The sequence below is a fragment of the Oncorhynchus masou genome, chromosome 18 (genome assembly GCF_036934945.1).
Source record: "Oncorhynchus masou masou isolate Uvic2021 chromosome 18, UVic_Omas_1.1, whole genome shotgun sequence".
In the NCBI taxonomy this organism is placed as follows: domain Eukaryota; kingdom Metazoa; phylum Chordata; class Actinopteri; order Salmoniformes; family Salmonidae; genus Oncorhynchus; species Oncorhynchus masou.
This window is the reverse complement of record NC_088229.1, coordinates 27,563,402-27,589,964: the sequence shown is the minus strand read 5'-3', so window position 1 is coordinate 27,589,964 and position 26,563 is coordinate 27,563,402. Positions and strand designations below refer to the sequence as shown.

The window sequence follows — 26,563 nt, the reverse complement described above, 5'->3', positions numbered from 1 at the left end:
CGAATGCACACCAGACTCAAATTGCGTGTTTTGTCCCTTCACACACGCACTTATTTGATGTAAACTAGGCTACAACCTTTGCGGTTTACACAGTTCTGCAGAATGTATGCCTATCATCATAGCTCACCATCTATTTGATGCAGGTAACTACAACTAGCCTACTACAATGAAAATAACATTTGAAAAATATGTTTTACTTACATTCGGCAACAGCCTATTTTCCTATATAATTATAAAATAGATGGGCCAATTAAATTTGAATTAATAGGTATTATATAAATCAAAGTCAACCTAATATTGTTATATGAGGTGGAAGGTAGCCTAGTGGTTAACTGCCTTGTTCAGGGGCAGAACGACAGATTTGTACTTTGTCAGCTCGGGGATTCAATCCAGTAACTTTACTGGCCCAACACTCTAACACACTGTTCCCCGGTAGACCGTCAGTGTAAATAAGAATGTGTTATTAACTGACTTGTCTAGTTAAATAAATAAAACAAATATGCGCATACCTCAGCTAAAATGAGAGTCCTGCACAGACTGAGATGTTTTTTCCCTCTAATCTTTTATGAACTTTATTAATAAGCAGTCAAAAATAATTGATTCCTCAAAATAGTTTTGAGATTGTCGAATACATGCAGCTGGTTTCCTTTCTATTTAAACTTGTCAAGCTCTGACTTTCATTTAAAGTAATGTGAAACCATTGGCAGACGGTGCGGAATAGCGCTGCGCCGGAGGGTTGTATAGCAGCAGACTTTTTGATGTAGCTTTGAGCTGGCGGTGGGTGACAAAGGATTCCACAACCCATTCCGCTGGACTGTGCTTACCACGGTTATCTTCAATTGAAAATATTGTGTTCAAATAAAAGGATGCAATGGATGGCCATTGATATCCATGGGGATAGATGGTGGTGAAATTGACTGGTCTGTCTTTGTTGAGGGAATTTTTCTGGAAGGTGATATCGCAACGATGGTGTGTCAGACGTTCAGAAGTTTACAAAGAGGCGATGTCAGTGCTCCTTTGCTTGCTGTGACGGTGCTTGGGGTTCTGTTCGCAGGGATGCAAGAAACCACAGCATTTCCCACCTGGAGAATAGAGGTATGGTGTGACAATTCCACTTTCTAACGGCATACCTCCTATCGCACCGGTTCATTCAGTTTGTATACTGGACAGGTTAAGAGAACCACATTGCTGGAATAAGTTATGATCAAGACTTTGGATGTTGAAAACCATTTAGGACCAAAACAATCCTTTCATTTGAAAAAACATCTGTGTCTACCAAGATATATGCTTTGTGACAGCTGTTGGACAACAGTAACTTTTAAATAAAATAATGTTATTGTAATATTAAGCAAATTTTTCGTTAGACGGTAAAGAACTGTAGCCCACTATGACTTCATTAGATAGAAATCTAAATGCCTTTTCATAATCATTAATTATGCACGAGATAATGTAGCCTTTTCCAATTCAATAATTGGAGGAATTCCAATTTTGATGGTGCAATAAAATTGTAGGCCTTCAGAATAGGCTACCTATCCACTACAGTTAGTGGAAAATATTAATATTAAGGACAAAAATCAATTATGGATTTGAATATGGATTGGATGGTTTCATCCAACTGGGCACACACTTGTTGAATCAACGGTGTTTCCACGTCATTTCAAATAAAATAAAATGTTATTCTTCACATGCTTGGTAAACAACAGGTGTAGACGAACCGTAAAATGCTTACTTCTGGTCCAAAAACAATGCAGAGAGAAAGAAAATAGAGAAATAATAGAAAAGTGAAACACATAATAATAAAAGTAATAATAGCTACACAATGAGTAAAGATAACTTGGATATATACAAAGTAGAGGTCAACCGATTAATCGGAATGGCCGATTAATTAGGGCCGATTTCAAGTTTACATAACAATCGGAAATTGTTATTTTTGGACACCGATTTGGCCGATTTTTATTATTCTTGTTTTTTTTACACAACTTTATTTAACTAGGCAAGTCCGTTAAGAACACATTCTTATTTTTAATGACGGCCTAGGAACGGCGGGTTAACTGCCTTGTTCAGGGGCAGAACGACAGATTTTTACCTTGTCAGCTCGGGGATTCAATCTTGCAACCTTACGGTTAACTAGTCCAATGCTCTAACCACCTGCTTTACATTGCACTCCACAAGGAGCCTGCCTGTTATGCGAATGCAGTAAGAAGCCAAGGTAAGTTGCTAGCTAGCATTAAACTTATCTTATAAAAAACATTCAATCAATCAATCATAGTCACTCGTTAACTACACATGGTTGATGATATTACTAGTTTATCTAGCGTGTCCTGCGTTGCATTTAACCGATGAGGTGCGCATTCGCGAAAAAGGACTGTTGTTGCTCCAACGTGTACCTAACCATAAACATCAATGCCTTTCTTAAAATCAATACAGATGTATATCTTTTTAAACCTGCATATTTTGTTAACATTGCCTGCTAACATGAATTTATTTTAACTAGGGAAAATGTGTCACTTCTCTTTAACTTAAAGACCCTTGCGCCCTTCGGTCTCAATGTAGACTTTGATCTGAAGCCATTCTTGTGATTGTGACTTTGCCATTGTAATTGTTTGTAAGCTTGTGTAGTCAAATTAATCTAGGATCGTATGCAATCCATTTGTTGTTTGTATGCTGTTCTTTGTATGACATTTTAATATTTGATAATTAACCAATGATATTAGGCCACTCTTGGCCATGATTACAGACACCTGTGTCTTTTGACACTACATAAACGAGTCATCCCGCAGTGTTTGTGATTATACCCTGATGAAGACAGAAACGTTGGTAATTAAATTTTGTATCTGAGCTCCTAGAGTGTGCGGTTCTTTTATTTTCATGTAATTATGACATAACATTGAAGGTTGTGCAATGTAACAGGAATATTTAGACTTATGGATGCCACCCGTTAGATAAAATACGGAACGGTTCCGTATTTCACTAAAAGAATAAACATTTTGTTTTCGAGATGATAGTTTCCGGATTCGACCATATTAATGACCTAAGGCTCGTATTTCTGTGTGTTATGTTATAATTAAGTTTATGATTTGATAGAGCAGTCCGACTGCGTGATGGTAGGTACCAGCAGGCTCGTAAGCATTCATTCAAACAGCACTTCAAGCATTGCGCTGTTTATGACTTCAAGCCTATCAACTCCCGAGATTAGGCTGGTGTAACCGATGTGAAATGGCTAGCTAGTTAGCGGGGTGCGTGCTAATAGCGTTTCAAACGTCACTCGCTCTGAGACTTGGAGTAGTTGTCCCCCTTGCTCTGCAAGGGCCGTGGCTTTTGTGGAGCGATGGGTAACGCTGCTTCGAGGATGGCTGTTGTCGATGTGTTCCTGGAGCGAGGAGAGGGACGGAAGCTATACTGTTACACTGGCAATACTAAAGTGCCTATAAGAACATCCAATAGTCAACGGTATATGAAACACAAATCGTATAGAGAGAATAGTCCTATAATTCCTACAACCTAAAACTTCTTACCTGGGAATATTGAAGACTCATGTTAAAAAGGAACCACCAGCTTTCATATGTTCTGAGCAAGGAACTTAAACTTTAGCTTTCTTACATGGCACATATTGCACTTTTACTTTCTTCTCCAACACTTTGTTTTTGCATTATTTAAACCAAATAACATGTTTCTTTGAGGCTAAATTGATTTATTGATGTATTATATTAAGTTAAAATAAGTGTTCATTCAGTATTATTGTAATTGTCATTATTACAAAAAATGTTGGGGAGAAAAAAATTATAATAATTCGGCCGATTAATCAGTATCGGCTTTTTTGTTTGGTATCGGCATTGAAAAATCATAATCGGTCGACCTCTAATACAAAGGGTACCAGTACCGAGTCAATGTGTCCGGGTACGAGGTAATTGAGGTAGATATGTACATAACTAGAAATAAAGTGACAGATTGTAACGGTTTTCTTCAGTTGAAGGAGAGGCGGAGCAAAATGCAGCGTGGTTTCTATTCATGGTTCTTTAATAAAGACTCTACACATGAACTAACAAGAACCGTGAAAACCCAACCCAGCCCTATCTGGTACAAACACAGAGACAGGAACAATCACTCATAAAACCCAACACCAAACAGGCTACCTAAATATGGTTCCCAATCAGAGACAATGACAAACACCTGCCTGTGATTGAGAACCATATCCGGCCAAACATAGAAATAGACAAACTAGACATGTAACATAGAATGCCCACTCAGATCACACCCTGACCAAACAAAACATACAAAGCAAACTATGGGGTGTCAGGGTGTGACACAGATGGTAAACCGCAGCTTATGTGATGAGTCAAAAAGTTAGTGCAAAAATGGGCAAAGCAGATAGTCCGGGTAGCTATTTAACAAACTATTTAGCATTCTTATGGCTTAGGGGTAGAAACTGTTCAGGGTCCTGTTGGTTCGAGACTTGGTGAATTGATAGGGCTTGCCGTGCGATATCAGAGGGAACAGTCTATGACTTGGGTGGCTGGAGTCTAAAATGTTTAGGGCCTTCCTCTGACATCGCCTGGTATAGAGGTCCTGGATGGCACTTTAGTATTTTTAAAATTTGATTTAACCTTTATTTAACTAGACAAGTCAGTTAAGAACAAATTCTTATTTACAATGATGGCCTTCCAAGAGACAAAAGGCTTTCTGCGGGGACGGGGGCTGGGATAAAACATTTAAATGTAGGACAAAACACACATCACGACAAGAGAGACACCAAACTACATAAAGAGAGACCTAAGACAAATCAAATCACATTTTTATTTGAATACAACAGGTCTGTAGACCTTACATTGAAATGCTTACGTACAATTCCTTAGCCCTTAACCAACAATCCTTTAAGAATTTAAGAAAAACATGTTAAGTAAAAAATAGATAAGTAAAAAAAAAATGAATCAATAAAAGTAGAAAATAATTAAACATCAGCAGTCAAACAATAATAGCAATAGCAAGGCTATATATACAGGGGGCACCAGTACAGAGTCAATGTGCGGGGGCACCGGTTAGTTGAGGTAATATGTACATGTAGATAGAGTTAGTGACCATGCATAAATAATAAACAGAGAACACAAAATAGTGGTCTGGGTAGCCCTTTGATTAGCTGTTCAGAAGGTAGAAGCTTTTAAGAAGCCTTTTGGACCTAGACTTGGCGCTCCAGTACCGCTTGCCGTGCAGTAGCATAGAGAACAGTCTATGACTAGGGTTGCTGGAGTCTTTGACAATTTTTAGGGCCTTCCTCTGACACTGTCTAGTATAGAGGTCCTGGATGGTGGGAGGCTTGGCCCCAGTTATGTACTGTGCCGTACGCACTACCCTCTGTAGTGCCTTGCGGTCAGAGGCCGAGCAGTTGCCATACTAGGCAGTGATGCAGCCAGTCAGGATGCTCTCAATGGTGCAGCTGTAGAACCTTTTGAGGATCTGAGGACCATTGCCAAATCTTTCCTTCTCCTGGGGGAGAATAGCCTTTGTCATGTTTGTTGGTGATGTGGATAAGGAACTTGAAGCTCTCAACCTGCTCCACTGCAGCCCCGTCGATGAGAATGGGGGCGTGCTCGGTCCTTCTTTTCCTGTAATCCACAATCATCTCTTTTGACTTGATCACTTTGAGGGAGAGTTTGTTGTCCTGGCACCACATGGCCAGGTCTCTTACCTCCTCCCTGATGTTTGTCTCATCGTCGTCAGTGATCAGGCCTACCACCATCATGTTGTCTGCAAACTTAATGATGGTGTTGGAGTCGTGCGTGGCCACGCAGTCGTGGGTGAACAGGGAGTGCGGGAGGGGACTAAGCATGCACCCTTGAGGGGCCCCTGTGTTGAGGGTAAGCGTGGTGGGTGGCGTCCCTTCAGGAAGTCCCAGGGTCCTTAGCTTAGTGATGAGATTGGAGGGCACTATGAGCTGTAGTCAATGAACAGCATTCTCATGTCGGTGTTCCTTTTGTTCAAGTGGGAGGGCAGTGTGGAGTGTAATATAAATGGTGTTATCTGTGGATCTGTTGGGGTGGTATGCAAATTGGAGTAGGTCCAGGGTGTCTGGGATGATGGTGTTGATGTGAGCCCAGCCTTTCGAAGCATTTCATGGCTACAGATGTGAGTGCTATGGGGCAATAGTAATTTATACAGGTTACCTTAGCGTTCTTGGACACAGGGACTATGGTGGTCTACTTGAAACATGTAGGTATTGCAGACTTAATCAGGGAGAGGTTGAAAATGTCAGTGAAAACACTTGCCAGCTGTTCAACGCATACCCTGAGTATGCATCCTGGTAATCTGTCTGGCCCTGCGGCCCTGTGAATTTGAACCTGTTTAAAGGTCTTACCGACACTGGCTACAGAGAGCGTGATCACACAGTCGTCTGGAACAGCTGGCGCTGTCATGCATGATTCAGCGTTGCTTGTCTCGAAGCGAGCATAAAAGGCATTTTGCTCATCTGGTAGGCTCACATCACTGGGCAGCTCGTGGCTGGGTTTCCCTTAGTAATCCGTGATAGTTTGCAAGCCCTGCCACATTCAACGAGCATCAGATCCAAAGTTGTAGGTGTCGATCTTAGTCCTGTATTGATGCGTTGCCTGTTTGATGGTTCGTCGGAGGGCATAGCTGGATTTCTTATAAGAGTCCAGGTTAGAGTCCCTCTCTTTGAAAGCATCAGCTCTCGCAGGTCAGTGTGAATGTTGCCTGTAAAACCATGGTTGGGATATGCACGCACGGTCACTGTGGGGACAATGTCGTCGATGCACTTATTAATGAATCCAGAGACTGACGTGGTATACTCCTCAATGCGGATGAGTCAGAGAACGGATGAGTCCCAGAACATATTCCAGTCTGCTAGCGAAACAGTCCTGTAGTTTAGCATCTGCTTCATCAGACCACTTCCGTATTGAGCGCGTCACTGGTATTTCTTGTTTTAGTTTTTGCTTGTAAGCAGGAATCAAGAGGATAAAGTTATGGTCAAATTTGCCAAATGGTGTCATGTGTGCTCCCTCTACGGCCTCTAGCTCACCAGGCTGCTCGTTATGGCGCACATCGTTACGTTCACTTGCGCGTCATCAGACTCCATCACCTCTTTGATTATCTGCCCTATATATGTCACTCCCTTTGGTTCCTTCCCCAGGCGCCATTGTTGTTTTGTATTTTGTTCCATTTATTTTATTAAAACACTCACTCCCTGAACTTGCTTCCCGACTCTCAGTGCACATCATTACAAATGGAGGGCAAGGGAGAGCTTTCAATGCTTCTCTGTGTGAGGAGTAAAGATGATCTAGAGTTTTCGTCTCTAGTTGCACACATGATATGCTGGTGGAAATTAGTTAAGACGGATTTCAGTTTTCCTGCATTAAAATCCCTTGCCACTAAGAGTGTCGTCTCTAGATGAGCATTTTCTTGTTTGCTTATGGCTCTAAACAGCTCGTTGAGTGCGGTCTTAGTGACAGCTTTGGTTTGTGGTGGTAAATAAACAGCTATGGAAAATATATATGATCATTATCTTGGTAAATAGTATGATCTACAGCTTATTATGAGGTATTCTAACTCAGGCGAGCGGAACCTCGAGACTCCCTTAAAATTCGAGATTGCTGTTCTGTCCTGCCAATGCATAGAAAAATTAGAATATTATCAGTCCTTTTTCAGACAAGTTTCCAAGATACATAGGATATTACAATGAGCCAACATGGAATAGACATGGAATTGATGTCTGTGCCCAGTGGGATGTAATTTCCTTTAAAATATACATATCATCACTATCAGGATAAGGTAATAGCCAGATGCAGACCGCGTCAAAGTAATAATGTTTATTACAGCAACATGGGCAAAGGTACAGGACGGCAGGCAGGCCCAGGGTCATGGGCAGGCAGAGTGGTGTCGTGGAAATTTCCTGTATTTACCAAATCATGAGAGCAAACCACACACACAAATCAGAGTTATCATAAAGTCCATCTTTAATTATATGAGCGCCATCACAAGCCTGTTACTTTCAGATCAATTCAGTGTCTATCAATGAATTCTCTGAGAGTCCCTTACACATTGCAACTGAGATCCTTTATAGCAAAGACACACATAGCCAGGCAGCATTGGCCATAATTTATCGTTCAGCTTTGTCTCCTAAACTATGTTATTTTCTCTCTCTCAGAACCATAAACCAAATCCTCATATCAACAGGCATATATCAAATCCACCTCTCCTTGACAAGATCACAGAGACACAGTGACTAGCACACAGACATTGTGGAGCCAAGAGATACACGCTTGACCTCTCCCCTCTCTGCGGCCCAAGTAACTTAGTCTTGACAGAGAACTGCAAACCCGGCCACAGTATTATACAAAAATAAACATTCTGATGAGAAGTAACTGGCAAACATATGGGGGGGGGGGGGGTTAATGGTTGACTTGACAAACAAGACGAACTGGCAACAGACAAACAGAGAACACCGGTATAAATACAAAAGGGATAATGGGGAGATGGGCGACACCTGAATGGGAGTGCAGACAATCACAAAGACAGGTGAAACAGATCAGGGTGTGACAATCACAAGAGTGTCACACTCTGACCTTAGAGAGCTGTTTTATTTCTCTATTTGGTTAGGTTGGGGTGTGATGTGGGGTGGGCATTCTATGTTTTCTGTTTCTATGTTTTGGCTGGGTATGGTTTTCAATCAGGGACAGCTGTCTATTGTTGTCTCTGATTGGGAATCATACTTAGGCAGCCTGTTTTGCCACCTTAGTTGTGGGTAGTTGACTTTGTTAGTGGCCTGTATAGCCCTCGTAAGCTTCACGGTCGGTTTGTTGTTGCTTGTTTTTGTTGGCGACATTCATAAATAAAATAAATGTACGGTCACCATGCTGCACCTTGGTACGGTCATTTCCACCCTGACGACGATCGTGACAAAGAGCCTGACTTGCTTGTATGAGCAACAACAATTATTATTGTATTGTAGCTATAATTAACATTGTTTGATCTGGATTAGTCTTTACCATCCCTTATACCAAGTTAGCTATTCTAAAAGTGTCTATTATTATTCATAAATTCTTTGTCCATTTTTAGTTGTTTTCCCCAGGAATAAATGGCGTAGCAGTTTGACAAGGGTACAGCTTGCCTTAGAACAACATGTACTGTAGCTTCAAGTAATCATGATTTAGGGCCAGGCAACATGGACATATCTCAAGTTACTCCAACTTAAGTGCAATGCCTGCTCCAGCTTGTAGGCTATGTCCTCTTCTTTTGTAGTGTGTGTTTCCTTGACTCCGTTATCAGTGTGTCAGGAAGTCTTCAGTCTTCTGCAGGGCTCCTATGCTGTTAGTCTGGGAGTATAGTCCACAGCTCTTGGCAAAGCTCTTGTTTTCCCGAGGATTAAGGAACATTGGAGATCTTGAAGGAATGCTTAGTGTTTACATAATTTCTCTCTGAAGAAATGTTACCTCTTCATACAGATATTTTACCAGTATAGATTCTGATTTATCAAATAGCCAATTCTTTAGGTTCTATTTCCACTGTATTTGTATGTAAGTTTGAAAATATTGTATATAAACAATGCAACGTTGGTCCAATACCTTATCGTTGATGGTAAGGTGTTTGTTGAGTAGAGCTGTCGATAGGCTAAATGAGCTTATTCACTTATCATAAAAAGTCACCTGTCACAAAGTCACCTAAAGTGATTTGGATAATCAGTCATACAGTGTATACTTTAACTGTATATTTTACGTTCTATTACTATTATGTAATAACAACATAGTCACAAAATATTTCTAACGGCTCTGAAATAGAAAACACCAAGCTGGCCTCTTTCAAGGCTGTAAAACAAGAGTAGAATCCAGGTGTTATTATTGGGAGATTCTTATTTGTCCTTCTCCAAAGGAATATCAGACATACTGTATCTGCAAAATGTATCATACTTAAAGTTTGGAAAGCAGTTTTACTGCTGACCACTTTCTTTTTCCACAAGATGGAATGCCCTCGCATGAAAAAGTAATGCCTAACATTCACATGCAAGGCATTGGAGTAATAACCTGAAGTTATGTGCTGTAGTAACTGCAGAATTACAATAGAGATTAATATCCTCAGCTGGTCAAGTCAAGCCAGAACTCTTGCAGCATGGAACTGTTTCTTGTTTTGATTTTGAACATGAGATTGATACCTATCAATACTGTATAAATGAATACCATAAATCACAACGGTCAGTTCAACTAACAGTCTTAGTAGATTACAGTACGAAGTTACGGACACACAGGTTCAGACTTGACCTGGTAACACTTTACTTGAAGGGGTATAAATAAGACACTCAAAAGAGTTTTCAAAATAAAAGTTCATTTTCATTACGGTACTAAAAGTCTCGAAGTAACACTGAAATAGATCTTTATTTATCCATTGTACAACAGAAGTTTGTACAATGAAATTTGTACAATGGATCAGAACACATATTTTTGGCTTATTTTAGCCATAGAACATACTGTACGCCTAACATTACATTATTGTACCAGAAAAAACGCTGTAGACCTAACATTACATTATTGTACCGTACCAGAAAACACACTGTAGGATGAACATTGCATTATTGTACCAGAAAACACACTTTAGGCCAAACATTACATTATGTTAGCAGAAAACTGTAGGCCTAACATTACATTATTTTTGCAGAGAACACGCGTTAGGCCTAACATTACATTACTGTAGCAGAGAATACACTGTAGGCCTAACATTACATTACTGTAGCAGAGAACATGCTGTAGGTCTAACATTACATTACTGTAGCAGAGAACATGCTGTAGGCCTAACATTACATTACTGTAGCAGAGAACACGTCTTAGGCCTAACATTACATTACTGTAGCAGAGAATATGCTGTAGGCCTAACATTACATTATTTTTGCAGAGAACACGCTGTAGGCCTAACATTACATTACTGTAGCAGAGAACATGCTGTTGGCCTAACATTACATTACTGTAGCAGAGAATACGCTGTAGGCCTAACATTACATTACTGTAGCAGAGAATACGCTGTAGGCCTAACATTACATTACTGTAGCAGAGAACATGCTGTAGGCCTAACATTACATTACTGTAGCAGAGAACATGCTGTAGGCCTAACATTACATTACTGTAGCAGAGAACATTCTGTAGGCCTAACATTACATTACTGTAGCAGAGAACATGCTGTAGGCCTAACATTACATTACTGTAGCAGAGAACACGCTGTAGGCCTAACATTACATTACTGTAGCAGAGAACATGCTGTAGGCCTAACATTACATTACTGTAGCAGAGAACATGCTGTAGGCCTAACATTACATTACTGTAGCAGAGAATACGCTGTAGGCCTAACATTACATTACTGTAGCAGAGAACACGCTGTAGGCCTAACATTACATTACTGTAGCAGAGAATACGCTGTAGGCCTAACATTACATTACTGTAGCAGAGAATACGCTGGCTTTAGGCCAGGTACTCCGTTTACTCCAGATTAGCTTTCTCCCGGATACGGTCACAGAAAAGTTCTTAATTCGATAACAGAATATTCATCTTAAGGGCTGTCCTGCAGCATTGAAAAATCACAAGAGAGGATACAAAATACTCAATGCAAACCGTCACTAACCGCTTACCCTGTGCTGCTCCCAGCGGTTAGTGACGGTGACATGAAGTGTGTCACAGGGTTGGGTACTGTGGCTGTAAGAATATACATTTCCACTGTACAATAGATGCATAAAGATATATTTCAAGGGACTTTTATTTTGAAAACTTCTCACAAATGATGTTGAATAAATGTGTTATGAGGTTTGTTATTAATGATACTGCAACACTGTTATATAAAGGTATAAAGTTGTTATGTAACTGGTTTCATAAAGGTGTTATGCATGTGTTATCACTTAATTTTACTTAGGCTATCTTTTACTCCTTCAGGATCTCCACCGCACTGCATGTTTTTATTTCCAGTTTCTCGAGTTCCCTCCATGAATACTTCTGATCTTCCAGCTCATGTTGTTACTGATATTCTCCTTAGTTATTTGGTCAGGTTCAGACATTCCTAAATCAAGTCAATCACATCATAATAATCTGACATAATACATTTTGCAGAGCTGATTTGATTGGTCGAAAGACCGATTAGTGAAATAAAGAACACAATTGGGCTGCCTGTGTAAATGCAGCCATCGACAGGAGATAAGAGCACTAACAGTGACAGAACACTAAGTACTAGCTATGGATAGTTCATAACTATCATTTCCCATCCTGATATCGCTGCACTGGCTCCCCGTCTCATTCCGGATTGAATTCAAACCCCTCCTGCTGACTTTCCGGTGTATTCATGACAATGCCCTTCCTTATCTCAAAAAACTGAGCTCCCTCCAAAACCCCACCCGCACCCTCAGGTCAAATGATAGCCTGCTCCTCCATGACCCCATGTTTGGTAAAAAATGTGTTCCTTGGGGATCAGGCTTTCAGCCTCTGGAATGCCCTCCCGGCCTAAAAAGTTTCTCTTTAGGAAGGCTTTCTATTGATAGCTGTGCTCCTTGTTGTTCTTGTTCCTTGTAGTTTCAGCTGTGATCTTTGTGTCAGTTGCCCTGTCTAGTTGTGTCAATATTTGTTCTTCTATTTGGTAAAACATTTGTATTTTATGCACTTTGAGATTATTCTGTAAAATGAAAATGAAATGATTATTATAAACACAAAGACAACAATCTACGTTATAATTTTATTTTAAAACCCAGCTAACACAGAACATATCCATCACTTTCCTTAAAGATTCTCCTTTGATTATTTGTCAAATGACTTTCCCACAAAGGTCTGGAAACCCAAATTAGTTAGCTGGGAATCCAGATCATGATCATAAATATAAATGAAATCTGGATGGTGAAGTAACACAAGCACGTGCACAGATAAGGCTCGACCTGTGCAGAGGCTCGACCTGTGCATTAACCTTCCATGCTCTAATACTTGATATATTTTCTTTGTAAACTGTTTTTTAATTGTTGTTCTGAACCCAGTGCCCATAAGTCATCATTAAATTCAAGTAAATTATGTTTAATTTAATTAGCCATTAAGATGTGGCCATCTATTGCTTTTATTTAACTAAATAAGTCGTAATAGCTCAACAATTCTGTGACCACAGTTGCAAATATTTTTTAGGGGGCATTTTTGTTGCTTGAGCACCACCCCCCAAAACGTCTGTGCATGGCCCTGATGTGACATCTGTGTCCAGTAGGTTGTAAATCCTTCCCTCACTCCTAACTGGTTGACCCAAATCACAGGTGGCTAATCTACAATTTTTTTTGTCCAAGGAAGAAGCTCACACCTCCGGTGTGTTGATGATTGGGATTCGTAAAGATGCTCACTCGCAGGTTCTCCACCTCTCCAGGAACAAGCGCTACACCTTCACCCCTGAGAAACTAAAATGGGACAAGTTCAAGCTCACATACAAGTATGGAGATTGCTTTTTTTCACTCCTTCCTTTTTAACCAAAGGATTACTGCCTAACAAACAAAAGGAAATGCTGTTTTATTTGACTCCAGACATACAGTTGAAGTCGGAAGTTTACATACACCTTTGCCAAATACATTTAAACTCAGTTTTTCACAATTTCTGACATTTAATCGTAGTAAAAATTCCCTGTCTTAGGTCAGTTAGGATTACCACTTTATTTTAAGAATGTGAAACGTCAGAATAATAGTAATGAGGGAATGATTTATTTCAGCTTTTATTTCTTTCATCTCATTCCCAGTGGGTCAGAAGTTTACATACACTCAATTAGTATTTGGTAGTATTGCCTTTGGATTGTTTAACTTGGGTCAAACGTTTCAGGTAGCCTTCCACAAACTTCCCACAATAAGTTGGGTCAATTTTGGCCCATTCCTCCTGACAGAGTTGGTATAACTGAGTCAGGTTTGTCGGCCTCTTGCTCGCACACGCTTTTTCAGTTCTGAATTGAGACGAGATTGGAGATTTTGGGTAGAGCTGCCCTGCCCCATAAAATGTTTTGAGTTTGCTATTCACAAAAATCCTTGCCTGATGTGAACCATGCCTCGAACAAATAAGATCTCAGAAGACCTAAGATTAAGAATTGCTGCCTTGCATGAAGCTGGAAAGAGTTACAAAAGTATCTATAAATGTCATTCCACGGAAGACAAATTGTCTGTATTTCAGCACTCTTGTCTCCCTAGGAGTGGCCATCCTGCAAAGATGACTGCAAGAGCACAGCACAGAATGCTCAACGAGGTTAAGAAGAATCTTAGAGTATCAGCTAAAGACTTACTGAAATCTCTGGAATATGCTAACATCTCTGTTGATGAGTCTACAATACGTAAAACACTAAACAAGAATGCCGTTCATGGGAGGACGCCATGGAAGAGGCCACTGCTGTCCAAAAAAACATTGCTGCACGTCTGAAGTTCGCAAAAGATCACCTGGATGTTCCACAGCGCTACTGGCAAAATATTCTGTGGACAGATGAAACTAACGTTGTGTTGTTTGGAAAGAACACACAACACTATGTGTGGATAAAAATAGGTACAGCACACCAACATCAAAACCTAATCCGAACTGTAGACTATGGTGGAGGGAGCGTCATGGTTTGGGGCTGCTTTGCTGCCTCAGGGCTTGGACCGTTTGCTATCATCGACGGAAAAATGAATTCCCAAGTTTATCAAGACATTTTGCAGGAGAATGTGAGGCTATCTGTCCACCAATTGAAGCTCAACAGAAGTTAGGTGATGCAACAAACCAAAGACAGAAGTAAATCAACAACAGAATGGCTTGAACAGAGGAAAATAAGCCTTCTGGAGAGGCCAAGTCAGTCCTGACCTCAACCCGATTGAGATGCTGTGGCATGACCTCAAGAGAGCACCAGACAGACACCCCAAGAGTATTGTGGAACTGAAACAGTTTTGTAAAGAGGAATGGTCCAAAATTCCTCCTGACCATTGTGCAGGTCTGATCCGCATCTACAGAAAACATTTGGTTGAGGTTATTGCTGCCAAATGAGGGTTAACCTGTTATTAAATCCAAGGGTTCTCATACTTTTTCCAACCTGCACTGTGAATGTTAACACAGTGTGTTCAATAAAGACATGAACAATTATAATTGTTTGTGTTATTAGTTTAAACAGACTGTTTGTCTGTTGTTGTGACTTAGATGAAGATCAGATAACATTTTATGACCAATTTATGCAGAAATCCAGGTAATTCACAAATGTTTTCTTTCCACTGTAACTGTTGTAATATGCCAAGTTGTTTCCCCAGATAATCACATTGTGTCTGTGCAGTCTGCTCTCTTTCCCAAGGAACCTGATGAATGCCAGTGACACTCGACGGGGTATCGCCAAAGCCTTCACTATGTGGAGTGACGTCTCACCGTTCAGCTTTAGAGAGGTTCCCGCTGACCAGGAGGCAGACATCAAGATAGGTGGGGGCACAACAAACATACTGTACCTAAAGCATATCAGGCATTATGACTGGCATATAGTCCTATTCTAGTAGAAGGCCTACACAGTGAAATTGGTCTGAAATGCCATCAGCATTTGAATTGAACAAATCTGCCTCTACTGTATATTTATATAATGTCCAGTGTGAATTATGCCTGAGAAAGAGTCTTGAGCACCTTCAAGCATGTGTAATAATTTTCAAGTGCCCTAAATCATGCAGAAGCTGTCTCAGTGGGAGCACCAAGGTCTGGAACTCTTGTTCCATAAATAATTTATTGGTGCAAATGTGAGAAATGTCTGTCATCCACAGGGGGATTGAGAAGTTTGTCCTTTGAAATCCACCATCTCCTAGACTGTATGTAGAATGAGAAAGAGGCTGAAAAGGCTAGAGGGTGTGTTTTGCCTCTTGGCTGCTCTGACTAAGGCACAGCTCTCTCTTTTTGGCAGGCTTCTATCCCATCAACCACACAGACTGTCTGCAGTCCTACTTGCACCACTGTTTTGACGGCATTACTGGCGAACTGGCCCACGCCTTCTTCCCCCCGACGGGGGAGATCCACTTTGACGACCATGAGTATTGGATTCTGGGAAACATGCGCTTCAGCTGGAAAAAAGGCATGTACCCTTTTCTGAGTTTTTGTAAACTGCTGTTGTGGACTCAGCATCAAAGCTACTTGCAGGATGTCCAGCTCAATTATTGTCAGATGCACTAGGTTGAATAGTATAAATTGTAGTAGACACTGTAGTTGGTAATTATGTCTTGAAGCTGGAAAAGTAGACAGTGTAATACTGTTCCTAAATGTGTAATTATTGGTTACTTTGAGTTTAGAGCAGGGATGGGCAACTGGCCCTTTTGAAGGCCCTCAAATCAATTTGGTTGTTTTTCTTTTGTTATGTCGGTCACTCAATTAGCCCATGTTAGCTAAACATTTTAGACTGGCGAATTAGTCTAGCGGCCAGCTATCTAAACATGTAGTAATCAAGGTTGAATTAGAGCCAAGGGCCCTTTGGTTAGTTAAATAAATAGACACATTCAATCTATTCATCCAAACTGCTTGCGTACGTCAGCGGGCTTCTGCATAGCCAGGCTCTAAAATAGAACTTGGTTGACACTTGACTACTCATTGGTTTTAACAAGCAGATATCCACGTGGGTGACTGAAAGATGTACAAGGTCCAGTTGGGGGTGGTAATGCTCCTTAAAGTTGGTAGCCAACCGCAATACAAAATCCACAGATGAAGGATGAACGAGGAGAGATAATTAAAAAACTAAAAACTAACTAGGTTTCCCCTTTTTATCTGTGAATTAATTGTTGGAGAAGAGAATAAACAATTTTGAATGACCATATGCATGTTAGGTAAAACAACAACCCAATATTTATCTCACCGGAAGAATTAACAGAAAGCTGGCTAAATGTCCATGAGTGTTTCATGTGTATTTTGACTTGTCACCAAATTAATACAGTTGGTTCACAGTTGGTTTTGGTATTTTAACCTTTTCACAGTCCCAGTAAAGTCAAGGGGACTGAATCATTTCCCGAATGCACTGAATATGGACTCAAAAGCAGAAGCAACTTCTTATTTTATTTGTATTTTTATCTCCAATTGGTTAATGACATATTTACAAGGCTATTCTCAGCAGCAATAGCAGTCTTAAAAACAAATCAATATTGTAATATTCCATATTAAATATCAATATTCCATAGGTTAATATGCAATATTCATTGTATGACACTGCAACAACTGGCATAGAACCCATACATGAATATGTACACACTCCCGAGTGGCGCAGCGGTATAAGGCACTGCATCTCAGTGCTTGAGGCGTCTACATTTTAGAAGGCTGTAACGTAACAAATTGTGGAAAAAGTCAAGAGGTCTGAATACTTTCCGCATGCACTGTATGTAAATTGTAAAGTATTTTGTCTGTAATGTCTTTTTCGTTATGTTTCGGACCACAGTAAGACCGGCTGTCGCCATTGGTGTTGGCTAATGGGGATCCTGGTAAATTAAAAACATGAACGTGTCTGGTGGGGATAAAAATCAACATGAGCACGCAGATGCACACGTGGAGCCGGTTTGGTTAGTGTGGCTTGTATTAGCAAATGTATACTACTGAACAAAGAAATATCAACATTTATAATCATCACTTGTGTTCAAACATATTAAGTAATCCAAATGTTTGTTGATCAGTGGCCTCTCAAACTGTACACTTCCATGAGAATTTGACCCCTGAGAGTGTGGCAGTTTCAACAAAACATAAAACCACAAGAAAACCATAAGAACATTTAAAATTCATGTTTTTTGCCCCACTGTCACTAACCCCGTTTCAATCCACAGTTTTTATGAAAGTAAAGTAATGCTATTTAAAAAATTAAACAATCACAAGTGTGATGGAAGCGGGAAGTGTCATTAAAATGTTATAAATGTCGACAATTTGTTTGTTCCTCATGGTGGAAATGATATGTTGATACCATGTTGTAGAGGTAAATTTGCAGTCACTCAACGGTATGTTGTGTTGTCCTCCCATCATGCACAGTTTAGCCTACAGGGTGGTGAAAGTGCACGGTGATGAGCTTATTTTACTTTCCAACCATTGCCCTTTATAATGAGTAGACTTTTTGTGGCCCCCTGCCCCATCAAAGTTGTCATCCCTGGCTTAGAGCTTTGCAGCTTGTGCCGTTGTTGTTAAATCAACTGTATCGTCTTCTTCATCGACACTGATCTGAAAAGACAGGTATAGGTGAAAGCCATATGTTGTTAACCAACTCAGGACTAGCTTCCAATGTATAGTTCCTTTAGATACTTTTGGTCATGTAGTGTATATGGACACCTGATTGTCGAACATGTAATTCCAATATTATGGACATTAATATGAAGTTGGTCCCCCCTTTGCTACTATAACAGCCTCCACTCTTCTTGGAATGTTTTCCACTAAATGTTGGAACATTGCTGCGGGGACTTGCTTCCATTCAGCCACAAGAGCATTAATGAGGTCGGGCACTGATGTTGGGCGATGAGGCCCGACTCGCACTTGGTGTTCCAATTCATCCCAAAGGTGTTGAAGTCAGGACTCTGTGCAGGCCAGTCAAGTTCTTCCACACCGATCTTGACAAACCATTCCTTTATGGACCTCGCTTTGTGCATGGGGGCATTGTCATGCTGAAACAGGAAAGGGCCTTCCCAAACTGTTGCCACGAAGTTGGAAGCACAGAATCATCTACTATGTCATTGTATGCTGTAGTGTTAAATCTTCCCTTCACTGGAACTAAGGGGCCTAGCCCGAACCATGAAAAGGCAGTTTGGTACTCGGTAGTGAGTGTTGCAATAAAGGACAGACAATTTTTACGAGCTACGCACTTCAGCACTCGGCGTTCCTGTTCTGTGAGCTTGTGTGGCCTACCACTTCGCGGCTGAGACGTTTTTGCTCCGAGACTTTTCCACTTCACAATAACAGCACTTACAGTTGACCGGGCAGGTCTAGCAGGGAAAAAATACTGACTTGTTGGAAAGGTGTTATCCTATGACGGTGCCACATTGAAAGTCACTGAGCTCTTCACTATGGGCCATTTTACTGCCAATGTTTGTCTATGGAGATTGCATGGCAGTGTGCTCGATTTTATACACCTGTCAGCAACGGGTGTGGCTGAAATCCACTCATTTGAAGGGGTGTCCACATACTTTTGTATATATAGTGTATTTCTGTGGATGAGGAAAAGAAGAGGGAAAGGACTTTAGCCACTTTAGACTATCAGGATGCTCCCCAGGCTGCATCACATCCGGCCGTGTTTGGGAGTCCCATAGAGCGGCACACAATTGGCCCAGCATCGTCTGGGTTTGGCCGGGGTAGGCCGTCATTGTAAATAAGAATTTGTTCTTAACTGACTTGCCTAGTTAAATGTTAAATAAAAAAAAAAATAAATTGCTGAGACAGAATTAACAGTGTTGTGTTGTTTGTGCAGGGGTGTGGCTGACAGACTTGGTCCACGTAGCGGCTCATGAGATCGGCCACATCCTGGGCCTCATGCACTCCCTGAACCCTAAGGCCATCATGCACCTGAATGCAACTCTGACGGGGCGCAAGCTCATCACACAGGACGAGGTGTGGGGCCTGCACCGACTCTACGGTATGCCAAGCACCAACAAGCAAATAGCCCTGTATTACAGACAGAGAAACAATGGTGTTACATTGGAGCACAAAACAACCATCGGTACTTAGCAGATTTTAAACTTTAAAGAACCAATTTATATTGGCTTTACAGATCATTCATTAAGTCTACAAGAGCACTACATAGCTGCTTCACAAATAATTTAGACGCAATACCATTGCCTGCTACAAGTAAATGTGGCATTAATGAGTATTGTCAAACCTCTTATAACCTCTTATACAGTGAGTTATTGTAAATGTGCAGCCAGATTGTCTTCCCAAATGTCTTTCCTGCTGCTAAAGTTGCTCCCTTGTCCCTCTCTCCCCACTCCTTCTCCTCCTCTCCTGTAGGATGTTTGGACAGATTATTTATCTGTCCAGCCTGGGCGCGGAAAGGCTATTGTGACAGTAAGCGCAAACTCATGCAGAAGCACTGCCCCTCCAGCTGTGATTTCTGTTATGGTAAGTGCAGCTTTGCAGAGGAAAAAAGATTACTCTCAATCTACTGGTGCAAGGAATTGCTCAGTACCGTTTGCCAAAGCAGCGAAACGCAGCCAACAAAGTTCAGCCATGCAGAACCATGATGAAGGTTTGCAGCCCTCCTGATTTAAAAGCAGATTAGATACTTGCCACTGGAGTAGTCATTCACAAAGAATTACCTCCTGATGAGACCCAGTCTGCCTTACAGTAAGCGAGCTAAGAAGTCAGTGAGGCACCTCGACAGCTTGAATTCCCATAACCTCCACAGCTTATGACTCCTCCACCCCGGCATTGTTGTGGGTTTTCACGATTTTTGTGTGTAACAAGGGAGAGAACGTGGAGGAGTGAGGATACCATTCCTGGCTCCGAATCGGTTCCTCATTGTTGATTGGAAAACGTTGTACGGCTGTGGAAAATTCCAGAGTGACTCCAAACCACTGGAATTTCAGACTGTGGCTTGAGGGTTAGATACACGGAAGGTCAATTTGGGATTTTTGCAGCGCAAACTAGTGGCTGTCTTTTAAAAAGACTTCCAGCTGGTCATGAGGCACGTGTTCACACTGGCCTAAATTAACTATAAAAGACAATGTCCATCATCTACAAATGGCTTCTGACCGGTTCCAGTGACTTTTTTGATGCACAACATGGAGGTAGATATTACGCTTTAATTTGAGTGCCTATGTCTTGGTGGATAATTTGAAGTTTAATGATCCAAAATGCCCACTCAGATCAGGGTATACAATTAGTAAGACGGCATTTTCTGGAATCTTCTTAGTTTACTTTTTGGAGTAAACATTGCGAAATGAAAGCCATACTAAACCGAGTCATGTCTGGTTAAGACTTTATACAGAAGTGGATATCTCAGCCTTTAGCCTTGTGTTTCCTAACTCTCCTCAGAGTTCCCATTCCCCACTGTGGCCCCCACCCCCACACCCCAACGGACCAAACATAAGCTGGTGGCTGAGGGGAAGAAGCTCACCTTCCGATGTGGGAAGAAAATTGCAGCTAAGAAAGGCAAAGTATAGTGAGTATGGCTTATTTAGTCCCGACATCACTTCGAACAAATCATGATATCCCACCAACAATAGATTAAATTGAAATGAATTTGACCCCAATCCTGATATTATGCGCTCTGAAAGTTTTTTCCAAGCTAGGTGTACTTGTGTTTTCGTAGCTGGTACAAGGACGGAGAGCTTCTGGAGTACTCCCACCCTGGCTACCTCTCCCTAAAGGACGACCACATCAGTATTGTGGCCAATGCAATCAACGAGGGCACATACACCTGCATCGTGAGGAAAAAGAACAAGGTCCTCACCAACTACTCCTGGAGAGTACGTGTGCGCTTCTGAGGGCATTGCCACTCTCTGCACACAGAAGCACTGGGTATTAGCACAGAGACCGACCACACACACACACGACCACAGAAGAATAATTCCTAGAAAAGAAGTCCCTCAGACCACTGCAATTTCACTGCACCCTCTTGGGTACACTCAAAATGGCCACCAGTCCACCCATTGACTTGAATGTGGATGTCCGTTCTAGGAATTATATTTCCATGCACACGTTCGCTCACAAACATTGCTTGGTCAAATGGGGACTGCACTCACTTGGGCACATATTTTAATATATGTACGTTCTATTTCTAAACAATCATGTTATGTAAAAAAAAAAAAATAGTCATGTATTTTCATATGTGCACAATAAACACTTCTGTGATCATTAGTAAATTGAATATTGATGTAAAATGACATTTTGTGACAATCGAGTACAAATTAGATTCTGTTATATTATGTGAAAAACAGAATGTTCTTTGAATTTAGAGGTCACAAACACTTACAGGTTAGCTAGTAACCTCAGACTTGAAATATTGTCCTGAAATGTTTTATAATTTTGCCTAACCTGGCTATATTAAGCCATGGGTAATGCATTCTAAAGCTACTGCCTCTTAATGCAGGTCATATAAATAATTTACTGTCTGAATTGAAGTTGGGTAAACCAAAAACAAACATTGTTTACAGTCACTGGAAATATTTAGACCTTTATTCACATATGGAACACCTCCGATATCTCGCTTGCTCAGCTATCCTTTAGGTGGAGCCAATACTTTCCCTCCAGAAGGTGCAGTTCCACTAACAGCTCCCTTTACATGCTCATTTGACACATCAGGTGTAATAATCCACAGAAGGGTTTAGGAGGGGACTCTCAGATAAAACTGATTTATGTACATTTCCATTTGTGTTGGTTCTAAAGAGTCTCCAGACGAGGGAACATTTTGCAACTGTTCCAGTCTGAGCAGCCAACAGTCTCCCAGAAATGAGACTGCACTGTTTATTTTCCTCCAGCTAGAAATCAAATAATTTATTGGTTTAGTCCTAGAAATCGCAGCCACTTTAACAACAAAGACAAAAATCTGGGGCTCTTTTCCCTGAAAGAACAATGTCCTGAGACAAAGTGTGCAGTGCAAAGAATGACATCACTCTTGGGACGGCTATTGAGCTGGATTCAACGCTGGGAATTTTTGGGGACTCAACTTCCCTTTTTATTTTTACCTTTTGGCAGGCAGTGTGTGGTGCTGTTTGCTTAGCTTAGACAGCATTTATAAATACCAGCAAAAAGGTGGACAAATAAAAGATTCACATTTTATTTCTAGCAAAAACATGTCCCGGGTCAATGTAAGCCATCGGTTATACAGTAAAGTCCTTATAATATGATGGATCGACATGGCTCTAACACTGCTACATTATTATACAGTATCTCCAGTACTCAAGAAATTCCAACGACTTCAACTCTGGTCCTCTTCAGCAGTGTAAAAAAGACAGAAAACAAAAAGCCAACATTAGCTAAGGTACAGACAAAATTGTAGTTAGGTTGACGCACAGTTGCCTCATTTCCATAAAAGTTAAACCTTGTCAGAATCGAGAAAATACTTTAAAAAGTTCAATGGTTGGGATTCAGCCATATAGTTGGGAAAAAGGGACAGTGTGTTTGTCCATCGTTCATATCATGTGACGACCAGTCTCCACCCTCACAGGGTGAGGGCAGTAAGCTGACCCTGACAACGGAAGCCATTCCCCCAATGAGTCCAGCCACATAAAAAACGAAATGTCCCATGATTCTTGTCCGGTCAGCTGAACAGGCCAGTATGTCTCTTCCCATAAACAGGGTGTCCTGCCCTCCAGGCGCAGCTCAGAACTTGAGGCTGAACCCTGGGCCCACGGCAGAAGCCCCTTGGTTGCTGGTAGTCAGATGGAAGCCTGAGTCTTTCAGGTCATCGTCACCCTGGAGAGAGGACAAGCCACACACATTAGCTGATGAGGCACATTGCCTTTATGCCAGGGAACTAATGAAATCTGGAAAAACAAGTATTAAGCAGTGGGAAGATGTGTCTTGACAACACACAGTAAAGTGCTGTAGGTCTACAATCTATCAAACACAGAAACCAAGCTCAGATGTCAAAACCTAGTTGACAGAGGGATGTAGAGTTAAACCCAGCCTCACCAGCTGACTGTAGCCCAGGCCTCCCTCGGGGGGGCGCGGGCTGGTGCCCCTCTTCACCCTCTGTTGCTCGCTCTTGGCCGGCCAGGTGGGGAACATGGAGGGGTCGATGGGCTGCGGTGTCTCCCGGAAATACTCGTGCTTCAGCGCCTCGTCCGATAGGATCCTCTTGCTGGGGCAGTAGGTGAGGAACCTAGTGGAAAGGGAAATAGTCATGGCCAGAGGTCACTCAAAATGGCAGCACTTCTGCAATTAGGTGGTACTTGCAAAACAAGACTTTAAATCTTCGTCATACTTCTGCACACTACTCTTCTTACTGTTTAAGCTAGAAACGGCATTCAAACTTAATTGTGCAGACTGGTCTGCTTTTTGATATTAATTCATTTGTGTGTCTTTTTGTCCATCCTCATAGACTAACATTCTAATGCTCCCCATTGTGACATCACTTCCAACTTCCATTCACTGTAAATGCAACAATTCATCTTGACACAAAATCAGCTACATTGACCATTTTGCCAAACCCTTACACAAAAAGTTAAGAGGGTGAAACATCTTCCTCTACTTCGCTGCTATTCAAATCTGAAATAACAGAATTATCTGGTACCGATGTAACCTTACAGCTGTTTAAGTGACTATCAACATTTTCTGTAACTTTTTATAAACTGACATTCGAAACAGGTTAGACAAAAAGTTAGACGGTATGACATCTAATTCTTTGCTATTCAAATCAAGAATAAAGAACAGAAATATCTACTACCAATCAAGAGGTACAGCTGTTTTAGTAACCATGTCAACTAATTTAGCCAACAACAATAACTATTAATCATGCCACACACACACCATCTTCACCTTCAACCATAGATTCATTCCATTATCATACCAATCAGTCCAACTTAACCTTGTTTTATCCCTTCTTCCATCCCTGTATCCTTTTTTTATTCACCTGTCCATTTATTTATCTATCCTGTCATAACTTTCTTTTAACAGCTTTTTTCTTTGATTAAGAAATGAATATATGGTAGAAGTAAGGGATAAATGCTTGGGATAAAATAAAGTTTTTAAATGTGTTTTAAAGTTCATCAACACCTCCTTGTCTTCTGTACTCTATTATTACAGTTAGCATATACTGTGGTATTAATGTAGGAGTGTAACAAAGTGTAGTAGGCTAGTCTGAGTGCAGTTATTTGTGATGAAATATGTGATCCAACTGCCCCACAATCCAAGTAATAAGGATCATAGTGTCCTCTATGAAAATAATCAGACCAATCGTTTTACTACATTTAACTTGGTCCAAATTTAACTTATTGGCTTATGTAAAACATTTAAAACGTATTCCACTACCACAAAAATACTTGTAAAGAGTTAAAGTCCCATCAACCTTTCTTCATGAAAAATTACCATCTAGTCTGTATTAGAGCTTCCACAGAGCACATACGGTCCCTCTAAATAAACTGAGCAAAAAAAAGAAATGTCCCCTTTTCAGGACTTTGTCTTTCAAATACGTAAAAATCCAAATAACTTCACAGATCTTCATTGTAAAGGGTTTAAACACTTTTTCAATGAACCATAAACAATTAATGAACATGCACCTGTGGAACGGTCGCTAAGACACTAACAGATTAGAGACGGTAGGCAATTAAGGTCACAGTTATGAAAACTTAGGACACCTAGAGGGGCCTTTCTACTGAGTCTGAAAAACACCAAAAGAAAGACGCCCAGGGTCCCTGCTCATCTGCGTGAACGTGCCTTAGGCATGCCGCAAGGAGGCATGAGGACTGCAGATGTGGCCAGGGCAATAAATTGCAATGTCCGTACTGTGAGACGCCTAAGACAGCGCTACAGGGAGACAGGACGGACAGCTGATCGTCCTCACAGTGGCAGACCACGTGTAACAACACCTGCACATGATCGGTACATCCGAACATCACACCTGCGGGACAGGTACAGGATGGTAACAACAACTGCCCGAGTTACACCAGGAACGCACAATCCCTCCATCAGTGCTCAGACTGTACACAATAGGCTGAGAGATGCTGGACCGAGGGCTTGTAGGCCTGTTGTAAGGCAGGTCCTCACCAGACATCGCCGGCAACAATATCGCCTATGGACACAAAAACTCACTGTCGCTGGACCAGACAGGATAGGCAAAAAGTGCTCTTCACTGACGAGTCGCGGTTTTCTCACCAGAGGCGATGGTTGGATTCGCATTTATCGTCGAAGAAATGAGCACCACACCAAGGCCTGTACCCTGGAGCGGGATTGATTTGGAGGTGGAGGTTCCGTCATGGTCTGGGGCGGTGTGTCACAGAATCATCGGACTGAGCTTGTTGTCATTGCTGGCAATCTCAACGCTGTGCGTTATAGGGAAAACATCCTCCTCCCTCATGTGGTACCCTTCCTGCAGGCTCATCCTGACATGACCCTCCAGCATGACAATGCCACCAGCCATACTGCTGATTCTGTGCGTGATTTCCTGCAAGACAGGAATGTCAGTGTTCTGCCATGGCCAGCGAAGAGCCAGAATTCAATCCCAATGAGCACGTCTGGGAACTGTTGGATTGGAGGGTGAGGGCTAGCGCCATTCCCCCCAGTAATGTCCGGGAACTTGCAGGTGCCTTGGTGGAAGAGTGGGGTAACATCTCACAGCAAGAACTGGCAAATCTGGTGACGTCCATGAGGAGATGCACTGCAGTACTTAGTATCTGGGGTGGCCACCAGCTGCATTGACTGTTACTTTCGATTTTGACCAACCCTTTGTTCAGGGACACATTATTCCATTTATGTTAGCCACATGTCTGTGGAACTTGTTCAGTTTGTCTCAGTTGAATCTTATGTTCATACACATATTTATACATGTTAAGTTTGAGGAATATAAACACAGTTGACAGTGAGAGGATGTTTAGTCTTCATCTCATCACACAGGGTAAGTTAAAGCAACAAGGCTGACAACGCAATCTTAAGCCTAGTCTTGTAGTTGGAGGACTGCCGCCCTCTAGTCCAAACATGAGACGGCG

The 26,563-nt window shown here is 41.4% G+C and overlaps 2 protein-coding genes across 11 annotated transcripts in view; one reads left to right on the top strand and one right to left on the bottom strand.

Annotated features, from left to right (window-relative positions):
- Nucleotides 1-693: 693 nt before the first annotated feature.
- On the top strand, nucleotides 694-24,626 carry LOC135504322 (matrix metalloproteinase-23-like). Of its 2 annotated transcripts, none has more exons than XM_064922774.1 (8): nucleotides 694-1,095; nucleotides 13,296-13,431; nucleotides 15,271-15,410; nucleotides 15,877-16,044; nucleotides 19,390-19,554; nucleotides 19,926-20,036; nucleotides 20,952-21,078; nucleotides 21,229-24,626. In XM_064922774.1, exons 2-8 carry the CDS (start codon nucleotides 13,319-13,321, stop codon nucleotides 21,401-21,403), a joined length of 999 nt encoding a protein of 332 aa, XP_064778846.1. In that variant the 5' UTR covers nucleotides 694-1,095; nucleotides 13,296-13,318; the 3' UTR covers nucleotides 21,404-24,626. The 2 variants fall into 2 exon arrangements, with proteins under 2 accessions (XP_064778846.1, XP_064778845.1); XM_064922773.1 differs by having other exon boundaries at nucleotides 13,292-13,431.
- LOC135504321 (cyclin-dependent kinase 11B-like) overlaps nucleotides 22,682-26,563 on the bottom strand; it is a 28,824-nt gene continuing 24,942 nt past the window's right edge. For all 9 annotated transcript variants that reach the window (XM_064922763.1, XM_064922762.1, XM_064922767.1 and 6 more), the window contains 2 exons: nucleotides 23,553-23,742; nucleotides 22,682-23,333 (listed from right to left, as the gene is read on the bottom strand). In XM_064922763.1, coding sequence (XP_064778835.1) covers nucleotides 23,241-23,333; nucleotides 23,553-23,742 — 283 coding nt within the window. In that variant the 3' untranslated portion in view covers nucleotides 22,682-23,240. The remainder of the gene's footprint in view (nucleotides 23,334-23,552; nucleotides 23,743-26,563) is intronic.

Coding starts and splice junctions, on each gene's coding strand:
- LOC135504322 (XM_064922773.1), top strand. CDS start 892: ATGGGGATAGATGGTGGTGAAATTGACTGGTCTGTCTTTGTTGAGGGA. Junction 1,096..13,291: donor TTCCCACCTGGAGAATAGAG/GTATGGTGTGAC, acceptor TTTTTGTCCAAG/GAAGAAGCTCACACCTCCGG. Junction 13,432..15,270: donor AAGTTCAAGCTCACATACAA/GTATGGAGATTG, acceptor GTGTCTGTGCAG/TCTGCTCTCTTTCCCAAGGA.